Below are 15,051 nucleotides of genomic sequence, written 5' to 3' on the forward strand. Positions count from 1 at the left end.
TATATATATATTTAACTTTAACTGCTGCTCCTAATCGTTGTTAAATAAAGACCCTGAACACATCATTTATCAAACGGCTTTTTTATGATGAAAAATGTGGTTCCAAAGTTCCAATTACTTCTTATTTCTAGTATTGTTTTATTTGAGCTCCTCTCACCGGCAGAGCTCCGTTAAATGCTGTCAATCACATCCCGATATCAAACCACACCCACACATATTTACTTAATACTTTTTAACTTTGATATTTAGCCGTGAATATTTAAAGAGAGAGTTTACAGGAGCTTTTAATCTGCTCTTTAGCTCGTTTTAATTGTTTTGTCTTTTGTGTTTGTGATAATTTAACAAACTCACAAATTAAAATGTGCTTTTATTTTTGACATGCATTTTAAATGTCTGACTGGTTTTAGGGAAGCTGGTCACAGACTGAGGTAGGGGGCCTTTACAGTGCGCTGCATCGCCCTCTAGTGGCGGCATGTAGGCGTTACGACACACAAAGTTATTTTTACATTACAGCGGTAGCAAAGTTATGCAGTTACACCGACTTATGTTGCATGTTTCTATGACTTGGACATGCGTGCACACCACATCCATGTGAGAAGACATGCAGGACCTTCTCCAGGAAACATTTGTTCTTGATGAGGGGTCACAAGTCGGCCTCCAGGAGGCGCCAGAGCAGCGTCCCGCAGTCTTGGTCTCAGGGACTCTCGAGCCGACTGGGTGATTCCTATCCTACTGGTTTCTGGGGGTCAAAGGTCTAAAAAAAAACGCCCCTATGCCTTCTCTGTGTGCGCTCAGGACTTTGACCGGAGGTCCCTGTTCACCGTGACGTCGCAGGGCGCGACCCCCGGCAGCCCTCGCTCTCGCTCGCTCACTCCGCTGGCGTCGCACCACTACCTGCAGCTGCTTCAGCAGCAGCTTCAGCAGCAGCAGCAGCACACGCAGGTGGCCGTCGCACAGGTAAGAAAAACACGCCCAACGCAAGGTTGACGTATGGCGAAGAAAAGCAGTAAATAACCCACATTTATCACTATATTTGATTAAAAAAATGTTTAATCTTTCAGCTTCAATTATGCACTTCTATTCACTCTTTCAGTGCTTTCAATAATCACATTGACCTTTCTCAGAGTCCTTTGCCCTTTTGATGATAATCAATAAAAATCAATAGTTCCTCTTCAGGGGAACCCAATAATCAATATGGAATAAAATTAAAACGTGAAAGCTGAAATGTCAGTGGAAGCCAGTTTAAACTGACTCTTCAATTTTAGAGATTAAAGATTAAAACTCCTATCATGGATCAGTTCACATTAATTAATTATTAACCTGTATTTGGCTTATTCAGTGACATATTTGTTTCAGTCATCTTGTGATCCGGGATATGGCGTAAAATACATTTTAATGTGCTTTTAAAGGTTTTAATACTCATTCTGTTTTTCACATCTGGAGTTCATCAGTCTGTTTGTGTAGCATCACAGTGTGGCCACTAGGGGGCAGCACCAACCCAGTAATGGTCAGTGCATCTCGATGGTTTCTTCAAGCCTCCTATGCCGTCATCTGAGGGAACTGCAGCACAAATGTGCATATTTACTTTAGTGTTTTACGCTCATTTCACCGCCAACGCAAAATCGACCGCTAACGATACGTTAACGATCCGATCCGATTGTTAACGATCCGATCCGATTGTTAACGATCCGATCCGATTGTTAACGATCCGATACGTTAACGATCCGCTCGAAATAGATGCAGGTTTGGGATTATAAATCCAATTCCATCGCTGTGATGTTATAGATGGTAAAACGAGTGATGTGGGTCAACATTGAGTTATTAGACAAGAAAAGAAACAAACGGATGATGCATCTTGTTTTTTCTTTCTAAATCAAATCTCCACCTCAGGTGCAGCTGCTGAAGGATCAGATGGCGGCAGAGACCGCCGCCCGCATGGAGGCCCAGGCCCGCGTCCACCAGCTGCTGCTGCAGAACCGGGACCTGCTGCAGCACCTGGCGCTGCTGGTGCAGCAGCTCAAGGAGCTGGAGGCGCGCTCCTCCCCGAAAACACCACCGGGGGGGCAAGCTAACGGACACGGTAAGTGGGGGCGGTGGGATCCGCGTGATCCCTCTCGTGAACTCGGGTCCGGTCCGGTTCCCCCTCAGATCCCCCGACACGTAGCTGTGTTTGATGGGCCGGGTATTGAACCCCCGGACTGTCCCCCCTCTGCGTCCCCCGTGGTTTAGATATCCTGGTGCTGGTTTTCTTTTGCATGTTGAAGATGTCTTGATTGCAGAATGAAAGGGGGGCACTCATAATGAAAAGCCCCAATGAATGTTAATGAGAAGGAGGAAGATGAGGAAGAGGGGGAGGAGGAAAAGAAGAGCAGGAGGAGGAGGACGAAGGAGGAGGAAGAGGGCGAGGAGGAAAAGAAGAGCAGGAGGAGGAGGAGGAGGAGGAGGAAGAAGAAGAGCAGGAGGAGGAAGAGGGGGAGGAAGAAGAAGAGCAGGAGGAGGAAGAGGGGGACGAGGAAAAGAAGGGCAGGAGGAGGAGGACGAAGGAGGAGGAAAAGAAGAGCAGGAGGAGGAGGAGGAAGAGGAAGAAGAAGAGCAGGAGGAGGAAGAGGGGGAGGAGGAAAAGAAGAGCAGGAGGAGGAAGTGGAGGAAGAAGAAGAGGAGGACGAGGGGTGTAGGAAGAGGAGGAGGAAGAGGGAGGAGCAGGAAGAAGATGAAGAAGAGGAGGAGGACGAGGAGGAGGACGAGGAGGAAGACGAGGAGGAAGATGGGGAGGAGGAGAAGGAAGAAGAGGAGGGAGGAAGAAGAAGACGAGGAGGAGGAGAAAGAGGAGGAGGTGGGAGGAGAAGGAAGAGGAGGGAGAGGAGGAGGGGGAGGAGAAGGAAGAAGAGGAGGGGAGGAGAGAGCTTTTCTGATCATTTTCTGAAAGAGTTTTTAAGACAAAAAATGAGATTAATCCTCTCAGCATTAAATCTCACGTCAATCATCATGTTGTTTTTTTTATATTTCAGTAACAACGAGCACCAGAAACATCTCGTTGTCACTTCCAGTAAAACTAATATGATTCTGGGAGATAATACTTCCCGTTAGTGAGGCGGTAATTCACTATTTGTTTATTCCTGACGTCGTAGTCGGTGGTGCGTAATATTAAAATGTGTTTTTAATATTCTTCACACCTCGTTGGGCAAAACATTAAAAAAAACACCTCAGCGCTGCTGCGAACTGCTCAATAATACACAAATACGTAAATTATTACATCTATTAGTCTATTGTAAAGTCGTATTGGTTCATTCATAAAAATTGTGGGGGAAAATATGTCCGAATGGAATTATTGATTTCTCCTTTTTAAAAATCGTTGTTGATATTTTCCACACGCTCGATGATTAACATGGAGGGGATGTGCGTCAACACACCGCGTTACGCAATGTGTGTAAACAACAATGGCATCGCCACGCTAAACAAAAAGCAGATTATGTAAGATACCGTGTTCTCAGGAGGAGTTTTGTTATTTTTTGTGTGTGTTAACAACCTTATTTTGGTGCGCACGCACACACGCAAAATAAGGTTGTTAACACACAAAAAATAATACGCAGTGGGCAGAGCCGAATGTGTGTTTGTTGACGTGTGATTCATCTGCGTACGCCGTGAACGTGTTTTTCCTAGTGTGTGTTTTTGTGTGTATATTTTTAAAAGGACACCTCCGTGTTTCATGCTTTTATTAATCACAACCTTATTTTACACACACACACACACATAAACACACCTGGTCCCAAAGGAGGATTTTTGGCGGAAGGGTGTAGAACGGTCTGTCTTGCCAATATAATGAATAAACAAACACACACACACACACGCATGCATGCACGCGCGCGCGGTGAATGTGTGCTGTGTTTTTGTGTGTTTTTGTGTGTGCGTGTGTCATGCATTAATCACGTCAGTCCCTCAGATGGAAAATGCTAATCCGAGCCGCGGCGTTGCTAAGCGCTCCGACTGGCGCGGCGCCAACTCTTAGCTAACGTCACTTGTTGTGCGTCTGTTCCAGGCGGTCAGCGGTTGCCGTGCGGCACCGTCTCCACGGCGACAATGTCCCTGTCTCTGAGTCTGAAGAACCGCTACAGCCAGACCCAGGACCAGCTCATCACCTCCACGCCGGCGTGGCCGCTCCGGACCTCGCCCTCCTCCCCCGGCCGGGTGGACTGCGCCGAGTCCTACCTGAACCTGCTCAACCTGGAGAACGCCGCCGAGCCGGCTCCACCGGCCAACGGGGACCTGGACCCCTTCGTCGAGGCCAACGGGGACCTGGACCCCTTCGTCGAGGCCAACGGGGACCTGGACCCCTTCGTCAGGGCCAACGGGGACCTGGACCCCTTCAATGGGGACCTGGACCCCAAAGGGAGCTTGTGCAAGGAGATGGTCCCGTTCACGCTGAGGAACTCGGCCATCTTGGATGAAAAGTAAGTAACGTGTGATACCTGCTGCTCTCCTGACTTTGGGAAGAAGGTTGACGACTGCCCAGGAAAAGGATCTCCCCTTTGCTCAACAGGTTCTAATGATGTTCTCAGATGGTTCCGTGTAACAGAACATCTGGAGGGTCAAGTTACTGGCAATGAAGCCGTCATACATTCAGGGAATAGTTCGTCAATATGGGAAATCCAGTTATTCGCTTTTTGGCAGTGAGTATACACTCGAGGAGAACCCTGTCTAAGAGAACCGTATTGATGAGAACCGTGTTGATGTGAACCTTGTTTATGAGAACTGTAAGATTCGTGTTCAAAGCTCCGGGTCCCGTGGCCGCAGGAAATTCAGGATTCGAGTTAAAGTTTAACAATATTTAATGGCAAAGATAATACTCATGTAGCGTTCACGATCGTGGGGCCAGAAAGGAGGAACTCTCCACAGACGGAGTGCAGCTCCCAGGGAGCCACAGACCGGGGCTGTCTCGAGTCTCCAGACCAGTAGAACCATGTCCCCAGACCAGTAGAACCATGTCTCCAGACCAGTAGAACCATGTCCCCAGAACAAATGCTCGGCTATTAGTATGGTCATGCAAATGAATTCACACCTAAAGGTTAGTTCCATTGGTCAGTTCAAAGGATGCCGCCATTCTACTCGCTACGCCGATTAGTAAAACTAGCGGGGTCAAAGCTCACTCTTCCGGTCAAGGACAGGAAGTCCCCCTTCAGAATAAAAGCCTATTATCCTGCCTTCCGAATAAAAGCAACACATTAGGTTTCAATCGGCATCCATTTTAACTATTGTCTAAACAATAAAACATTCATTCATTCTCATGCATCATACAGTTAATCATTACATTTGTCATTAAAACAGAATAATAAAACAGTGATCCTCTCTTATGTTTCATAATACATTCCTCCAGAATATTCCTCATAATATCCCAAATTAATTATCATATCTTTCTTTATGTATTACTTTAAAACATAAACTTCTCTTATCTACATGTGCACATATATATAAAATCCACTACAACCTAACAGAACCGTGTCTAAGAACCGTATTGATGAGAACCTCGTTGATGAGAACCGTGTCTAAGAGAACCGTGTTGATGAGAACCGTGTCTAAGAGAACCATGTTTATGAGAACCGTGTCTAAGAACAATATTAATGAGAACCTCGTTGATGAGAACCTCGTTTATGAGAACCATGTCTAAGAGAATCGTGTTGATGAGAACCGTGTCTAGGAGAACCGTGTCTAAGAGAACAATATTGATGAGAACCTTGTTTATGAGAACCGTGTCTAAGAGAACCTTGTTTATGAGAACCGTGTGTGTGTGTGTGTATGTATATATATATATATATATATATATATATATATATATATATATATATATATATATATATATAAATATACACAGTATATATTAATATATATATTAGAGGTACTGGTAGTGCAGATGTTGTTACCTTCCAACACAGTCAGGCTAGTCGTTTCCCTTGGCGTCCATAGTTTGTGCTAAGCTAAGCGCTAGCCGGCTACAGCGTCACATTGAATGAAGTGGTATCGATCTTCTCCTCTAACTCTCTAACAGAAAGCAGATATTTCCCAAATCGTCGGATCTTTTCCTTTTAACGTGCGTCCGCCATCCTAATGTGTTCCAGTCAGTTTGAGTTTGAGGCTGACGGGGAACACACCGCCTGCAGCTCTCTGCCGTTATTAGTGGAGAACCGCCCGACTCAGCAGAAAACGGCCCGCTGGCTAATGAAAGTGTGACTGTAATCAGGAGGTTACAGAGAAGGGTTGAGGGTGTGTGTGCACACACACACACACACACACACACACACACACACACACAGGATCAGAGGGTTGAAACAAGGAAAACAAGGAGATCCAAGAGAGCAAACAATCAGCTTTAACTCTGTGTTTTTGTTTCATGAAATAAATCCATTCAGACAAGAGAGATTAAAGAAAGTAAATGGATTTATTTTATTTTGGCGGGGGAGGGGGGGGGGGGGGGGTAATAATTAGTGATGCATGTGTTCTTGCTTCTCAAGGATGTTTGAGGTTCTGTTGCTCGAGCCGACGTTCCCTCGAACGCATCTAATTAGTTTTTGATGAGCTTTTAATCTCCTCGAGGCCGTAAAACAAAAGACCAGCACGGTTAAAAAAAACACACATTTACCACCGATTCTCTTCCTCCTCTTCATCCCCCTGTTTCATCCCCCTGTTTCTCTTCCTCCTCTTCATGTCCCTGTTTCTCTTCCTCCTCCCGTTTCTCTTCCTCCTCTTCATCCCCCCTGATTCTCTTCCTCTTCTTCATCCCCCCTGATTCTCTTCCTCCTCTTCATCTCCCCTGTTTCTCTTCCTCCTCTTCATCCCCCCTGATTCTCTTCCTCCTCTTCATCCCTCTGTTTCTCTTCCTCCTCTTCATCCCTCTGTTTCTCTTCCTCCTCTTCATGTCCCCGTTTCTCTTCCTCCTCTTCATCCCGTTTCTCTTCCTCTTCATCTCCCCTGTTTCTCTTCCTCCTCTTCATCTCCCCTGTTTCTCTTCCTCCTCTTCATCCCCCCTGTTTCTCTTCCTCCTCTTCATACTCCCGTTTCTCTTCCTCCTCTTCATACTCCCGTTTCTCTTCCTCCTCTTCATACTCCCGTTTCTCTTCCTCCTCTTCATGTCCCTGTTTCTCTTCCTCCTCTTCATCCCCCCTGATTCTCTTCCTCTTCTTCATCCCCCCTGATTCTCTTCCTCCTCTTCATCTCCCCTGTTTCTCTTCCTCCTCTTCATCCCCCCTGATTCTCTTCCTCTTCTTCATCCCCCCTGATTCTCTTCCTCCTCTTCATCTCCCCTGATTCTCTTCCTCCTCTTCATCCCCCTGTTTCTCTTCCTCCTCTTCATGTCCCTGTTTCTCTTCCTCCTCTTCATACTCCCGTTTCTCTTCCTCCTCTTCATCCCGTTTCTCTTCCTCTTCATCTCCCCTGTTTCTCTTCCTCCTCTTCATCTCCCCTGTTTCTCTTCCTCCTCTTCATCCCCCCTGTTTCTCTTCCTCCTCTTCATACTCCCGTTTCTCTTCCTCCTCTTCATACTCCCGTTTCTCTTCCTCCTCTTCATACTCCCGTTTCTCTTCCTCCTCTTCATGTCCCTGTTTCTCTTCCTCCTCTTCATCCCCCCTGATTCTCTTCCTCTTCTTCATCTCCCCTGATTCTCTTCCTCCTCTTCATCTCCCCTGTTTCTCTTCCTCCTCTTCATCCCCCCTGATTCTCTTCCTCCTCTTCATCCCCCTGTTTCTCTTCCTCCTCTTCATGTCCCTGTTTCTCTTCCTCCTCTTCATACTCCCGTTTCTCTTCCTCCTCTTCATCCCGTTTCTCTTCCTCTTCATCCCCCCTGTTTCTCTTCCTCCTCTTCATGTCCCTGTTTCTCTTCCTCCTCTTCATGTCCCTGTTTCTCTTCCTCCTCTTCATGTCCCTGTTTCTCTTCCTCCTCTTCATACTCCCGTTTCTCTTCCTCCTCTTCATGCCCCCTGATTCTCTTCCTCCTCTTCATCCCCCCTGATTCTCTTCCTCCTCTTCATCCCCCCTGATTCTCTTCCTCCTCTTCATGTCCCTGTTTCTCTTCCTTCTCTTCATCCCCCTGTTTCTCTTCCTCCTCTTCATACTCCCGTTTCTCTTCCTCCTCTTCATCCCGTTTCTCTTCCTCCTCTTCATCCCCCTGTTTCTCTTCCTCCTCTTCATGTCCCTGTTTCTCTTCCTCCTCTTCATGTCCCCGTTTCTCTTCCACCACTTTTTTCCCTTTATTTGTAATTGCGTAACAACTGACTTCTTTGTTGTTGTCTGCCACATTTTTCTATGTTCTGTCTGTTAAAGAGAGATTATTTAATGTTTTAAAGTGTCTCTCTCCTCCCGGCCGCCCCTCCCCTCTTTTTTATCGCCCGTTGTTTGCGTTCCTCTCCTGAGTGACGTCATCGCTCTGTAAATAGTCTTCATAAAACTGTATTTACGAGGTTTATTCACAAAAGGCATGTACAAAATAATAAAAGTCAGGTTATTACTGCACAAAAAACACGAGCAGCTTAGTTTATGATGCGACCTTTCGATGTTTTTAAACGGTCATGTGACTCTAACTATCTTTTAATGTCACTAAATCATAACCACAACCAGATGAGGGCAATGGAAACTTTGGCTCCATTGGGTTATTTAGCTTTTTCCCCATTTAAACTATTAAACTCCTTTTGCATTACCTCCTCCCCCTTTTATTGCTCGTGTTTTTTTGGATTCCCCAGCGGATCAGTGTTTACAGCCTCAGTATTTTATGTTCTATAAACTGGCAGAAGGAAACTCTTCTGACCGTCTCGCCCTGACGGAGATGCCCCCCCTTTAAAGGCGTTATGGACCCACGTGGACCGTATCCATGTGCTCCCCAGCTGTCCCGCTGACGCCATATGATCAACACAACATGAGCGAGTCACGCGTCACACGACGAGCAGAACATTCAAAACAGGATGTAATCATGGGCTTAAAATACACCTCATGGGCGCAGCACCTAATTATGTAAAACATTCATCACGTCTACCGACCCATTAGGTGGTCTTCGTCCTCCCTCCTCGTCGTTAACATCGTCTCCTGTGTGTCGGTCCACTAATTTAATTGCAACAGGGGTGGAGCTGGATTCACACACGTTGTTGTTGTTGTTGTTGTTGTTGTTGTTGTTGTTGTTGTGTTGCTCTTGCAGACGCTCACGTCTCCGTGCTACAACATCCCACAGAGGCACATTGTGATTTCCTCACAAAGCAGCGGCCCGGTGCCCTTTCTCTGAGTGGAAACCTCCTACTGGTTCTTTCAGTTTGTGTTTGTGTGTGTGTGTGTGTGTGTGTGTGTGTGTGTGTGTGTGTGTGTGTGTGTGTGTGTGTGTGTGTGTGTGTGTGTGTGTGTGTGTGTGTGTGTGTGTGTGTGTGTGTGTGTGTGTGTGTGTGTGTGTGTGTGTGTGTGTGTGTGTGTGTGTGTGTGTGTGTGTGTGACTGAAGGGTACATTATTTCTAACTGGTAACCTTCCATCCAGAGACAGAACCAAACAGGAAGATATTGATTCCTTTTTATTCGTCTCCACCTGATGATCTGCTTTTTTTTAAATGAAAGTATTGTGTTGAATATTTCGGGCTGTCTTCCTGAATGCCCGCTTAGTTTCTGATTATTGAATGGTGAATTAAAACCTGCATGCTGTGCTTATGAGTCGTATGTTTTGCAGACACATGGGGGGGGGCAATTTCTAAACAACACCGTTGCTGCGTAGCGCTCTATATTGATTTTAATGTCACACTTAAGAAGTCTTAAGATGTCCTGAGACACTAAAACATGAAACCTTTAGGTCCCCACATGTGTGTGTGTGTGTGTGTGTTTCATCCTCGTGTGAAAGTTCAGTAACTTAAAGATAGATAACCCATCACGGTGAACGTTGTTGCAGTCTCATGAGCATGTGGGGGTGACGTCGTAGTAGAAAGTAGAGACGTTGTGTAGAGGAGCTGTTCTGGGTTTCTTAACTGATGGAGAATAACACTCGGAGCTTTTGGGCGTGAAACAATTGAAATATATCTTTCCTTTTATGAAAAGGTGGACATCAAACTGTAAGATGAGAAGTTATGACTCCCAAGATCCCTTTTTTAATTTAATAACCCTCCACATAACAATCCCGTTTGGGTCGCCGCAGGCAATAAAATTATAAAACTATTGGCAGCTTAAGTTGATTCTGGGTCCATTTTGGATGTCATTTTGTTTTAATAATGGCGCTTTATTCACAAACGTAGTGGGAGAAGCATTCTCGGATTCGATGCTCCGACTGGCTTTGTCTCCATGACGAATGCAGCAGAGGCTCATGGGTATTGTAGTGTTAAAGTGGCTTCATTGGGCTAAAACTTGAATCTCTGGTTCACTCGTCCCTTCCACGGCTCCCCGGTCCTCTAACTGTCGCCCCTCTTTGGTACAGGTGTGAGGACCCTCTCCTGCTCTTCCTCTTCCTCATCTAACATCCCTCATTCCCCCTCCAGTCCGCCCAAACCAACAACCTGAACCCCGAATAACGCCCACCCAGCAGGCCGCTGCCTGAAGCCCACCACTCATACGTCCCACCGCCTCTCCCTAGGAGCCTGCCCAAGCCCCCTTCCTCTCCTCCTCTTCCTCCTCCTCTTCCTCCTCTCTGCCCTCCCTCCTCCCTCCTATGTGAGTATTACTCATGACCACCAGCATGCGGAACCAGTGTGTGTGTGTGTGTGTGTGTGTGTGTGTAGCACACGCATGGCACCGGGCGCGTGGTGGATGAACAGAGTGGGCATGTGCTGATGACTCACCAGTGATCGTCTGCATGATAACCTCCATGTTCATGCTCTATTGTCTGTATAATAACCTCCATGTTCATGCTCTATTGTCTGTATAATAACCTCCATGTTCATGCTCTATTGTCTGCATGATAACCTCCATGTTCATGCTCTATTGTCTGTATGATAACCTCCATGTTCATGCTCTATTGTCTGCATAATAACCTCCATGTTCATGCTCTATTGTCTGCATGATAACCTCCATGTTCATGCTCTATTGTCTGTATGATAACCTCCATGTTCATGCTCTATTGTCTGTATAATAACCTCCATGTTCATGCTCTATTGTCTGCATAATAACCTCCATGTTCTATTGTCTGCATGATAACCTCCATGTTCATGCTCTATTGTCTGCATGATAACCTCCATGTTCATGCTCTATTGTCTGTATGATAACCTCCATGTTCATGCTCTATTGTCTGTATAATAACCTCCATGTTCATGTTCTATTGTCTGCATGATAACCTCCATGTTCATGCTCTATTGTCTGCATGATAACCTCCATGTTCATGCTCTATTGTCTGCATGATAACCTCCATGTTCATGCTCTATTGTCTGTATAATAACCTCCATGTTCATGCTCTATTGTCTGCATGATAACCTCCATGTTCATGCTCTATTGTCTGCATGATAACCTCCATGTTCATGCTCTATTGTCTGCATAATAACCTCCATGTTCATGCTCTATTGTCTGCATAATAACCTCCATGTTCATGCTCTATTGTCTGCATAATAACCTCCATGTTCATGCTCTATTGTCTGCATGATAACCTCCATGTTCATGCTCTATTGTCTGCATGATAACCTCCATGTTCATGCTCTATTGTCTGCATAATAACCTCCATGTTCATGCTCTATTGTCTGCATAATAACCTCCATGTTCATGCTCTATTGTCTGCATAATAACCTCCATGTTCATGCTCTATTGTCTGCATAATAACCTCCATGTTCATGCTCTATTGTCTGCATAATAACCTCCATGTTCATGCCCTATTGCCTGCATAATAACCTAAGTAATTGGTTGTCATTACTTGTATTACATATTATTTTGGCTATTCATTATTCAAATATTCAACGCGAGGGTTCAATGCACATTGGATTAATAACTGTAATGTAATTGCTGTTTTTCTAAATGTGTAATCCCTCACACTGCTCGTTACTGGGCAGAGTAACAATACTTCAATACTTCAGTAACGCCCAACACAAAACAATTAGACGCACCAATTTAGAAGACGTGAAAAATAAACTGCATTTCGGCAAAAAAAAAAGATTCTCGCTATGAAAGAAAAAGGAAAACCCGGCGGTTTCTCCCCGTGATGGACGACCTGCTGCGTCTGGAGTCTCTGCGGGTTTCATTTTCACTGAGCCGGAAGCTGCCGGCGGCCTTAATGGCTTTACTGTGACGGCTCTATTGAGCGCTGTGGGCCCTCAGCTTGTCTTTCAGGCTGAGCACCTGCAGTAAGACGGGAATATGGAGATGCTGGATTTAGCACGAGTAAACTAATTTCTCTAATGTTCATGTTACGCAAAGAAAATGTACTTTTGCATTTGATCCTGACGCCCTGAAAGTATATACACACGGTTTGAATGATCAAAGTACGTTCTTCTTTCCTTTTGTTTGAGACGGAATTTAAAAGTTTTAAAGGGATTATAAATGCAGGAGCGCGAGAGGTGAATGAGACGAGCGCTAGATGAATGGAGAGACCACGGAGGAGGGAGGGATGGAGGGAGGAGGAGGAGGAGGAGAAGACACAGAGGAGGGAGGGAGGCGGGGCCACGGAGGTGGAGAGAGGTGTCGATGTGACAGGAGAGAGAGAGAGAGAGAGAGAGAGAGTCAACCCTAAATTTGCTCTCAACATTCATGGTTCCCAGAGGACGGTTCCTTCCTCTGGGAACCATGAATGTTGAGAGGAAGCAGGGTGCTGGACTCGGGACTCTTCTTCCAAGAGGATGCACTGGTGCTGGTTCACAATGAGAGAGAGAGAGACTGCAGTGAAGCTATTTATGGGCTGTTTGAAGAGAGAAAAGACTGCAGCTCTTTTCTCGCTTCATTGCCCCCCCCCCCCCCTCGTCGCCCCCTCCTCCCCCACACCAGCTCTTTTCTTCCGCTCCCTTTCTTCCCCCGTTTCTCTCTTTCCAGCTGTGGGATGTAGATAATTCCCCAGGCAGCCAGAGAGAGAGAGAGAGAGTTTCTATCTGGTGTAGCAGCCTCCACGTCGCAGCACGTTTCAGGTTAATGGGCTTCGACGTGGCGGATGGAGAGAGAAACGGGCGTGAGGCCGATGACTAGGACGACGACGCGTCCGGGGATCAACTCACGACGGAGGCCTTCCGTCCGCCTCCACTAACCTTCTTCTCCTCTCGGCAGGTTCGCCATCCCAAAACTCAACCCCCCGCCCTCCATGAACCGCAAGCGGGCCAGCAGGACCTTGTCTCCGGGCTCCGAGGCGCCCAAGCCGGGGGAGGTCGTGGCCCCCGGCGGCAGCAGCTGCAGCCTCTCGTTCCCGGACGTCACCCCGAGCTCCTCGTCGTCCGCCGACTTCCACTCCCTCGGCAACGGGGAGAGCGGCTCCTGCTCGACCAGCGAGGACTCGGGCGTCCGCTCCGAGACCAAGTCGCTGATGTCGCCGCTCCACGACGACGACGACCCCGACGACCCCTTCGGGGACTGCGGGACGTTTTTGACGGCCTCCAGCGGCTGCGACAGCCCCCCGGAGGAGAGGAACCAAGCGGTTCTCTCGGCGCTCTCCTCTGCTCCGATGAATGATACCTGCCTTCATATCAGCTTCTCTGAGGACGAGCTGCTGGAGAGCAACCAGGAAGACCCCCACGCCCCCCAGAGGAGTTAAAGAGGACCCCCGCAGACCTGTCACTCAACACTTCCATCAGCTGTTAATGCAATACTTACGTCTGACCCTCCTGTGTTTGCACCGGTTACTGAGAAATGTATAAACGACCAGCCAATAGACAGATTTAGTATTTTTGTAATTAAATTAATTACCGTTTAGTGACTAGAATGTGAAGCAGAATACATGTAGCAAGTTCTGGCACGGTTTAAAAAAAAGGTCACGCGTTAAGTTACCGTAGGACTCAAAGGAAACGAGGGGACACGTTTTATTTTTGCTAGTAGTCAAAACCTTAAAAAAACCAAATGTTTTGTGTGATGCGAACTATTGTGTAAACTCTCATGTTTCACAGAGCGGTGATGTTGGGAGAAGCCTTCTGTGGAGCACCTGGAGGGAGGAAAGGAGGGAACAAGGAAGTCAGATGAAGGACGTAGGGAGGATAGAAGTGAGCGGATGTAGTCGTGTTGAGTGGGTTTTATAGTTTCTTTTGTGCGCTCCTTGTTTTTGGGGCTTTCCAGACCGGAGAGATTAGAGGAATATCCGTCTGGATTGTGTGTGTGGTTTTATCTTTTTAAAAACATTGTGAGATATTTAAAACGCGGGAAGAAAGCAAACCCTCGAAAGGGAACCGAGCCAGAAGCCTTCAGAGCTCTCCGAGGAGGTCGTGTGGTTTTAAATGAACCGTCAGACTCATAATTAGGAATCAGAGAGGCAGAAAGACGGATTCTCTGACTTTGAATGATCCTGAATTACGAGCAGTCGGGAGAAATTAAGATGATTTTAAATTACATATATGTGTATATTTTAAATATATATTACATACAGTATATGTATGTTTTGAACTGACATGTTATACATTAAGCGATAAATAATCAAAGTTATCAGCAGGTAATTAATATAATTATTTATTGAATCCCCATTTTTTTTGAGTGTTTAATTCAATCGGGTCTAAGTGGTGATGGACGAAGCAGCCAAAGGGGGCCTTGGAGGTCGGGGGTGTAACAACGGGGCTTTTCTCAACATCACAAGCGATGAGAGCAATAACACTTTGGAAGAAAACACTAATAAAGAGGAATAGTTGAAGAACTTGAGCACTGTTTGTTGTGTTTTTTCCCCTCCGGGTTGTGTGTTGTGTGCAGGAAGCTCCAACCTTTCATATGTCATCTGGTTCCCATAACGACAGCGTGTGAACCAGCAGGTGTTACTTCTTATCTGAGTGCAAACATCACGCCTGAAACAGGCTCTCTAAGTGTGTGGTGTGTTTGTTGTTGTTGTTGTTGTTGTTGTTGTTGTTGTGTGGCCCTCACGTCCTCCTTCAACTTGGAATTCCCCAACTGGCTGATCGATACCGATGTCTGTGCAGCTCCGGTTAGCTCCTCCTCTTGTTCCTCCTCTCC

General features: G+C 46.3%; 1 protein-coding gene across 1 annotated transcript in view; it reads left to right on the plus strand.

The window, feature by feature from the left end:
* Positions 1-14,745, plus strand: part of si:dkey-34e4.1 (carboxyl-terminal PDZ ligand of neuronal nitric oxide synthase protein) — a 33,922-nt gene extending 19,177 nt beyond the window's left edge. Inside the window, exons 8-11 of the mRNA XM_034547425.1 lie at positions 796-957; positions 1,891-2,080; positions 4,037-4,448; positions 13,177-14,745. Of these exons, the coding sequence (XP_034403316.1) occupies positions 796-957; positions 1,891-2,080; positions 4,037-4,448; positions 13,177-13,657 (1,245 nt within the window). The 3' untranslated portion in view covers positions 13,658-14,745. The remainder of the gene's footprint in view (positions 1-795; positions 958-1,890; positions 2,081-4,036; positions 4,449-13,176) is intronic.
* The last annotated feature ends 306 nt before the right edge of the window (positions 14,746-15,051 follow it).

The sequence above is a fragment of the Cyclopterus lumpus genome, chromosome 12 (genome assembly GCF_009769545.1).
Source record: "Cyclopterus lumpus isolate fCycLum1 chromosome 12, fCycLum1.pri, whole genome shotgun sequence".
NCBI lineage: Eukaryota > Metazoa > Chordata > Actinopteri > Perciformes > Cyclopteridae > Cyclopterus > Cyclopterus lumpus.